Raw genomic sequence first — 9,383 nt, forward strand, 5'->3', positions numbered from 1 at the left:
TTTGATATGAATGACAAGGAAATGATCAAACAGTACAGAGTATTTTAGGAAATTCACAGTTCTGCTGTTCAAAGTCTGTTATATTTTTCCCTTCATTAGAAACAGCAATATCTGATTTGATTTAGGTCAGGCTGATGTAATTAATACATGAAATTCTGACCTAATGCTGCTCATTCATCATGTTGATTTAATCTTGTATGGAGTAATGATAAACTGTTGACTCCTGGGGAAGAATAGATTCTCCCAGATCATCCTATACTTATGATAACCACTATTTGTCTACATGTAGTCGTCGTTCTCCTTTACTACTGGTCTGTAGGCTGCCTTGCACAGTAAACTCCCATCCAGCTGGCGGCCCTGTTGTGTTTCTGGGTTCGTCACCAACTAGAACGTCCCAAGATTCCTTGACTAGAACACGGAAGTAGGATTGGAAACGAGTTATTTTTTATGTTCCTTGTGTTGAGTAAAGAAAGACATACTGACTCAACTCAATAGGCTACCCATCTCTAATTTGACAGAAAATGTCTAAACTACAGATGTTGTGTGTGTTTTTAAATGAGCGTTTATCGGCGGCTGCTGTGGATATTTTTGGTGCAGTTGAGAAAACGGTAGTGGAGTACCAGGAGGAGAATGATCGGCTACGGAGACTGCTGCGGAGGACACCAGAGATACAACTATGTCGAATAGGTTCGTATGTAGCTACTGATAGCTAGCTATAGTTATACTTTATTGATAAACTGTTAACTGATCACCATTTCATACACGTTTAAAAATTCGTTTTTAAACATACCGGGCATGGATAAAAACATTGTCATAAAAACAGGAAGTGATTTTAATTTATAATTCAAAATGTATACACTTTAGAAATACGTAGCTTATCTTCAAATACTGAGAAGTAATTGAAAATGGATTCTAGGTTTTAATTATTGAATTGGCATTATAGTCAACCTAGTCTTGAATTTACTGGCTTAAAAATTCAAATTGATGTCTGAACCCTGATAGAGCCCCACAGTGAGTGTGTAATAATACCCATAAAACCTAGCGGTCAAACAGGGAAATGGTTTCAATCGTTTTTCCACCATTCATTTTTCATTTTAGAAACACTTACAAAAAGGATTTTGTTTAATGTAGGCTTACTGTGACGTTTTGATAACTATGTAAATCTCTCTCAGACAAGGGGACTTTTATCAATGTTTTCGTCACTGGCGGTCAGTGCTGTTAAAGATGGAGGACAGGACTGCCTGCATCTAGCTGATCTAGGGTGTAATCATTTGTCCAACAGTTGCAAACAAGAGTTTCTATTGGACAAATTCAGGTATGTTTATCCCTGTTCTGTTTGCTTCTGTTTAATAAATGTTTTTCAACAGAATCTGCAGAATGAATAAACCCCTGATTACACGCAAATGCAGTTCACTTCCGTAGCAGCAACATACAAACAGTATGATCACTTTGAACACTGTAGCTATAATTCCTACTCGCTTTTACGTGCTCTCACGTTTTCCTTTCAGTGCACAACACATCAGCTGTCTTGTGACCATAAATATTTCTAAGCCAAACCTTCATATCATAACAGCTACACACAGCCTACATTGTCAACATTATTAGCTAACGTCATAGTCAACATAGCTACTAGAGCTAACACGTTAGTAAACCCTCTACAATCATGCAGTACAGTGTAGTCAGCAAGCAGTTTAGCAGTTACACCGGAGGACCCCAGTGGTAGTACATTTATAAAAACAAAAGCTTACCTTGACTTGGAAGAGTTCCAGTGTTGGATAGCCAGCTAGCTAACATAGCATCCCTCTCTGTTGGATAGCCATAGCCAGCTAGCTAACATAGCATCCCTCTCTGTTGGATAGCCATAGCCAGCTAGCTAACATAGCATCCCTCTGTTTGAGCCAGGTGTTTGAGTAGGCTAAACTAGCTAGCAACATTAGCAAGCTATGTAACTGAAGTTAAATAAATAAATAATGAAATATAGCCAGCTAGCTAATGTAACAGTGTTGCTTCTGTCTCTCTCCTCGCCCCAACCTGGGCTTGAATCATGGACCCTCTGAACACATCAACTGGGGGGGCAACCCAGTGAAGGACCTCGGCGTTACTCTGCCTCCCACGTTACTCTGGACCCTGATCTCTCTTTTGAAGAACATATCAAGACTGTTTCAAGGACAGCTTTTTTCCATCTACGTAACGTTGCAAAAATCAGACACTTTCTGTCCAAAAATGATGCAGAAGAATTAATCCATGCTTTTGCCACTTCTAGGTTAGACTACTGCAATGCTCTACTTTCCGGCTACCCGGATAAAGCACTAAATTAACTTCAGTTAGTGCTAAATACGGCTGCTAGAATCCTGACTAGAACCAAAAGATTTGATCATATTACTCCAGTGCTAGCCCCTCTACACTGGCTTCCTGTCAAGGCAAGGGCTGATTTCAAGGTTTTACTGCTAACCTACAAAGCATTACATGGGCTTGCTCCTACCTAACTCTCTGATTTGGTCCTGCCGTACATACCTACACGTACGCTACGGTCACAAGACGCAGGCCTCCTAATTGTCCCTAGAATTTCTAAGCAAACAGCTGGAGGCAGGGCTTTCTCCTATAGAGCTCAATTTTCATGGAATGGTCTGCCTACCCATGTGAGAGACGCAAACTCGGTCTCAACCTTTAAGTCTTTACTGAAGACTCTTCAGTGGGTCATATGATTGAGTGTAGTCTGGCCCAGGAGTGTGAAGGTGAACGGAAAGGCTCTGGAGAAACGAACTGCCCTTGCTGTCTCTGGCTGTCCGGTTCCCCTCTTTCCACTGAGATTCTCTGCCTCTAACCCTATTACAGGGGCTGAGTCACTGGCTTACCTCTTTCTGTCGTAACCGGCCACAGCCGGGAGGTCCATGGGGCGACACACAATTGGCCTAGCGTCGTCCGGGTTAGGGAGGGATTGGTCGGTAGGGATATCCTTGTCTCATCGCGCACCAGCGACTCCTGTGGCGGGCCGGACGCAGTGCGCGCTAACCAAGGTTGCACGGTGTTTCCTCCGACACATTGGTGCGGCTGGCTTCCGGGTTGGATGCGCGCTGTGTTAAGAAGCAGTGCGGCTTGGTTGGGTTGTGTATCGGAGGATGCGTGACTTTCAACCTTCGTCTCTCCTGAGCCCGTACGAGAGTTGTAGTGATGAGACAAGGGGAGAAAAAGGGGTAAAATAAAAAAATAAAAAGACTATCCAAAAAGAAAAAAAAATGTTAAACCATTTTAATGAAATTCACTGAGGAGGATGAGCCTCCACTGATATTCAGCTCTATTTACGCTCAGATTCGAAAAATGCTAATTAGCATGTAATTAGACATCATGCGGAACTACAAATCCCAGCAAGCGCCTGCACGTCATCTATAGCTGACTTCTTTTCTCACAGGTATTTTGTCATTTTAACATTTTAAAACTAGTACAAGACAGTTCACGAAATTGTTAATTTAAATACATTTTTGCCAGTTTATTCATTACTACATTTAGATGACGTTAGATAGTTAGTTAGTCCATAGACTTTTTTTATTACTTTGCCTCGATTCGGCAGTCCCGTCCAGATCATTATGGTGTTTGTAGTTCTTTGTGTTTGTAGTTCTTTGTGTTTGTAGTTCTTTGTGTTTGTAGTTCTTTGTGTTTGTAATTCTTTATGTTTGTAGTTCTTTATGATAGCCACATCAGGAGCTGATTAGCATTTCATTTTTGGGTAGTAAATATAGGCGAATATATTAATTAAAGTCACCTTGTCCTGGAGAGATTTACACGGTTATCAAAATGTCATGGCAGGGTAGCCTAGTGGTTAGAGCGTTGGACTAGTAACCGGAAGGTTGCAAGTTCAAATCCCCGAGTTGACAAGGTACAAATCTGTCGTTCTGCCCCTGAACAGGCAGTTAACCCACTGTTCCTAGGCCATCATTGAAAATAAGAATTTGTTCTTCTTGCCTAGTTAAATAAAGGAGAAAAAAAAATGTAAGTCATTGTAAAGGGTAAGACTCCTTATTTTAAGTCATTGTAAAGGGTAAGACTCCTTATTTTAAGTCATTGTAAAGGGTAAGACTCCTTATTTTAAGTCATTGTAAAGGGTAAGACTCCTTATTTTAAGTCATTGTAAAGGGTAAGCCTCCTTATTTTAAGTCATTGTAAAGGGTAAGACTCCTTATTTTATGTCATTGTAAAGGGTAAGCCAACACGAAACACAGCCCTTATTTTATTGTAAAATCCCCTATGGGGAAAAATGAATGGTGGAAAAACGATTAAAACCATTTCCTTGTTTGACCGTTTTATGGTTTTAACTTATACTGTGGTTATTTGGTATTTTATTAGGATTCCCATTAGCTGTTGCAAATTCATCAGCATTTTTAAAAGGCACACGTAGCCTACATCAATATATCAATACATAGACACAAACTATCAAATAGGGGAGACACGTTATGAGGTGTTGCTTTCTGTTTTCTAAAACAGGTTTGCTGTTCACTTGAGACATTTGAGATGGAACGGAGTTCGATGCAACAATGGCTCTTTATAATACTGATCGCTTTCTTGAATTTGTTCTGGATTTGGGGACTGTGGTAACCTCTGTATCCAGGCTGTATAGCTGGGTAACCTCTGTATCCAGGCTGTATAGGTAACCTCTGTATCCAGGCTGTATAGGTAACCTCTGCTCCTCTTCTCTGTCCCTCCAGAACCCGTGCAGCTCTCTGTCTCTGAAGAGGAGGTCACCTCTGAGCAACAGCACTGTGAGCAGGAGTGGAGTCCCAGTCTGGGGCAGAAGGACCCAGAGACCAAACAGATTAAAGAGGAACAGGAGGAAGTCAGGACCAGTCAGGAGGAAGAGCAGCTTCAAGGGGTGGAGCCTGATATCATAGAGTTCATATTTACTCCTCCTTGTGTGAAAAGTGAATGTGATCAGGAGGACCCACGTCAAGATCCCATACTTGCTGAACACCCAACTCTCAGTCCACCTAAAATGTCTAAATTACAGTTGTTTCAAGAGTTTTTAAATGAGCGTTTAACGGCGTTTGCTGCTGTGGAGATTTCCGGGGCATTTGCGAAAGCAGTAGCAGAGTACCAGGAAGAGAATGATCTGCTACGGAGACTGCTGCGGATCACACCAGAGATACAACTATGTAGAATAGGTTTGTATGTACAGAAACTGAAAGGTGAATAATGTGGGGCCACAGGTGGCCTATCGAATCCCCGAGCCGACTAGGTGAAAAATCTGTGCAAGGCACTTAACCCTCATGTCTCCTGTAATTGTTGGAGATAAGAGCGTCTGAGTTCCAGCGCTGTGCATTTGATCTGTACATGTGCGAACAGCAGCAGTTCAATACTCTCTCTCTCTTTTGTGCAAGTGAAGTGAGTTCGGGAACAACTGAAAGTATCTTAGTTTGAAATTGTTTTCAAATAGAAACTTTATCGGTCTGAGAAATCTTTCAGATTATTAGGACGTGTACAAGCTTTATTAAAATATCAAGTTTGGGAGCAGTAAAACTATTTATCTGTATCGTACATTATTTTAGCTCCTGACATTATTTAGGATCAATGCCAATAAAGAAATGTTCAATTAAAAAATAATTGAGATCTATAATTCACATTTGTGATTCAAGTGTTCTATTTAATTGTGTGGTATATAAATAACCTCTGCTCCTTCCCTCCAGACTCCCTGCAGCTCTCTGTCTCTGAAGAGGAGGTTCCCCCTGAACAGCAGCACTGTGAGCAGGAGTGGAGCCCCAGTCTGGGGCAGGAGGACCCAGAGCCCACACAGATTAAAGAGGAACTCGGGACCAATCAGGAGGAAGAGCAGCTTCAAGGGCTCTTTGATACCAAAGACTCCATATTCACTCCTTCCTGTGTGAAAAGTGAATGTGATCAGGAGGACCCACTTCAGTCCTTGACTCTTCCCCAAACCCAGACTGTGGAGAACAGAGAGAGTCATTTTAAACCAGTGGATCCCAAGCCTTTGTCCAAGCACATGAGGATTCACACAGGAGAGAAACCATTTATCTGTGGTGACTGTGGGAAGAGCTTTATTCGCAAGGCGCACCTAACCAGGCATAAACTGACTCACACAGGAGAGAAACCATTCTCCTGTGGTGACTGTGGGAAGAGCTTCCGTCTCAAAGGGAACCTAACCACTCATAAACTGACTCACACCAGAGAGAAATCATTTAGCTGTGGTGACTGTGGGAAGAGCTTCCGTCTCAAAGGGAACCTAACCACTCATAAACTGACTCACACAGGAGAGAAACCATTTAGCTGTGGTGACTGTGGGAAAAGCTTCAATCGTAAGGTGAGCCTAACTGAACATAAATTGACTCACACAGGAGAGAAACCATTTAGCTGTGGTGACTGTGGGAAAAGCTTCATTCGGAAGGTGCATCTAACTGAACATCAACTGACTCACACAGGGGAGAAACCATTCACCTGTGATGACTGTGGGAAAAGATTTATTCAGAAGAGGGACCTGAGGAGACATATACTGATTCACACAGGAGAGAAACCATTCACCTGTGGTGACTGCGGGAAAAGCTTCAATCGAAAGGGGCATCTAACCATGCATAAACTGACTCACACAGGAGAGAAACCATTCACCTGTGGTGACTGTGGGAAAAGCTTCAATCGAAAGGGGCACCTAACCATGCATAAACTGACTCACACAGGAGAGAAACCATTCACCTGTGGTGACTGTGGGAAGAGCTTTATTCAGAGGAGGGACCTAAGGAGGCATATACTGATTCACACAGGAGAGAAGCTATTTAGCTGTGTTGACTGAGGAAAAAACTTCAATCAGAAACAACATGGCTGCTTAGTCTGATAATATATTAATTCAGAAGACTAATCTGCTAACACGTGAAAAACATCCACAAAGACTGTAAATGAGGACACAGAGAGGAGACTAAGAGTATTGAGATACACCCAAGATCCCCTGTGGACCAACTCTAACTGGTCCTCCTGATCCTGCTCAGTCCAATGTCACAGTAATTATATAATGGGACTGTTGTCTGAACCTAACAGGCAATGTTGCTGCTCTTTGTGTATGAAATGGACAATTTGCAGTTCAGACAACCACCAGTTTTTAGGTGAACAACTGAGGGATGATGTTGGAGAGTTGTGAACACTCAATGTCGTAGTCCGACATGGATATAAGATGTCCAGATCAGATGCAGGTTGCCCAATAGGCGGCCCGTGGGGGATTTATTTGGCCCCCAAGTTTTCTGAGCAAAACAAGATAATATATAGAATTTTATTTTTTTGGTTCGTTGGATATTTATTTTATTAAGTGCCAGTAGAAGGCACTCCTCTGGTCTAAAAACATATCCCAATGCCCCAGGGCAGTGATTGGGGACACTGCCCTGTGTAGGGTGCCGTCTTTCGGATGGGACGTTAAACAGGTGTCCTGACTCTCTGAGGTCATTAAAGATCCCATGGGACTTATTGTAAGAGTAGGGGTTAACCCCGGTGTCCTGGCTAAATTCCCAATCTGGCCCTCAAACTATCACGGTCACCTAATAATCCCCAGTTTACAATTGGCTCATTCATCCCCCTCCTGTCCCCTGTAACTATTCCCCAGGTCGTTGCTGCAAATGAGAATGTGTTCTCAGTCAACTTACCTGGTAAAATAACAGATAAATAAAAAATACAATTAATTTAGGGGGATCTGTTCCCACGTGTAAATAGATTTACAGTACCAGTCAAAAGTTTTAGAACACCTACCATACATTTTAGAATAATAGTGAAGACATCAACACTAGGAAATAATACATATGGAATCATGTAGTAACCAAAAAAGTGTTAAACAAAGCTAAATATATTTTATATTTGAGATTCTTCAATGTAGCCCCCCTTTGCCTTGATGACAGCTTTGCACACTTGGCATTCTCTCAACCAGCTTCATGAGTTAGTCACCTGGAATGCATTTCAATTAACAGGTGGGACTTGTTCATTTGTGGATTATCTCTGCTTGTGTGGTTCCCACCGTGAAGCATGGAGGTGTTGGGGTGTTTTGCTGGTTACACTGTCAGTGATTTATTTAGAATTTAAGGCACACTTAACCAGCATGGCTACCACAGCATTCTGCAGTTATACGCCATCCCATCTAGTTTCGCTTAGTGGGACTATCATTTGTTTTTCGACAGGACAATGACACAACACACCTCCAGGCTGTGTAAGGGCTATTTGACCAAGAATGAGAGTGAGGGAGTGCTGCATCAGATGACCTGGCCTCCACAATCACCCGACCTCAATCCAATTGAGATGGTTTGGGATGTGTTGGACCGCAGAGTGAAGGGAAAGCAGCCAACAAGTGCTCAGCATATGTGGGAACTCCTTCAAGACGGTTGGAAAAACATTCCATGTGAAGCTGGTTGAGAGAATGCCAAGAGTGCAAAGCTGTCTTCAAGGCAAAGGGTGTCTACTCTGAAGAATCTAAAATATATTTTGATTTGTTTAACACTTTTTGGTTACTACATGATTCCAGATGTGTTATTTCATTGTTTTGATGTCTTCACTATTATTCTACAATGTAGAAAATAGTCAAATCTAGAAAAACCCTTGAATGAGTAGGTGTTCTAGAACTTTGACTGGTACTGTATATGTGATCATATCAACTAGCTCTCTCATGTTAGAATGTTTCTTAAACGTAAAATTGGGAAGTTGCTGTGTACGTAAAATATGGAAGTGTTTGAGGTTAAGTTTAGGTATTAATGCTGCATGGTTAAGGTTAGGTATTAATGCTGAATGGTTAAGGTAAGGGTTAAGGTTTGGGATAGGCTTAAAACATCACAGAATTCCAACTTGTAACCTTTGGAATCAGCGGCAGATGCCTTCTCCCATCCGCCATCCCCGTCCACAACCCAAACCTACTTGAAGGTAACATCGCTCACTGTTGCCTCTAGTGGCCAGTTTCCACATCATTCTGACATGCATGGCAGTCGAATGCTGATTTGTGTCACAGGTAACCTGGCTGGATCTTATCCCCAGTGTTATCATGGTTTGAAATTATTCTTATACTATATCTGTTCGGTATTCTTGCGGTCAATTTAAAGTGTACAAATGTATAACTATGTTCCGTCCCCCGGCTGACATGCTTGCTGAGTGGCAAGAAGAGTCTCCATTAGGGTTGCAAAGCTACCGGTAATTTACTGAAGTTACTGGAATCTTCAGTAATTTTGGTAGTTAACAGAAAATCTATGGTAATCTATTGTAACTTTGGTATTTTAAACTTTGCATTTTGTATTAATATATATATATATATATACTGTTCATTCATATCTGTGTCCATATTATTATGAGTTTCTAGTAGATCGACCTTATGGGTCAAGAGGTAATAGTCCAATTAATAAAATAAATAAAAAACATCTTATCAA

General features: G+C 41.6%; 1 protein-coding gene across 2 annotated transcripts; it reads left to right on the top strand.

The window, feature by feature from the left end:
* The first annotated feature begins 386 nt into the window (after positions 1-386).
* LOC110531380 (uncharacterized) lies at positions 387-9,383 on the top strand. Of its 2 annotated transcripts, none has more exons than XM_036987205.2 (3): positions 387-687; positions 4,701-5,153; positions 5,676-9,383. In XM_036987205.2, the coding sequence occupies exons 1-3, from the start codon at positions 522-524 to the stop codon at positions 6,788-6,790; spliced, it is 1,734 nt and encodes a 577-aa protein (XP_036843100.2). In that variant the 5' UTR covers positions 387-521; the 3' UTR covers positions 6,791-9,383. The 2 variants fall into 2 exon arrangements, with proteins under 2 accessions (XP_036843100.2, XP_036843099.2); XM_036987204.2 differs by having other exon boundaries at positions 410-687; positions 4,701-5,177.

This window comes from Oncorhynchus mykiss, chromosome 9 (genome assembly GCF_057628025.1).
Source record: "Oncorhynchus mykiss isolate SJ-2025 chromosome 9, ASM5762802v1, whole genome shotgun sequence".
Taxonomy (NCBI): Eukaryota; Metazoa; Chordata; class Actinopteri; order Salmoniformes; family Salmonidae; genus Oncorhynchus; species Oncorhynchus mykiss.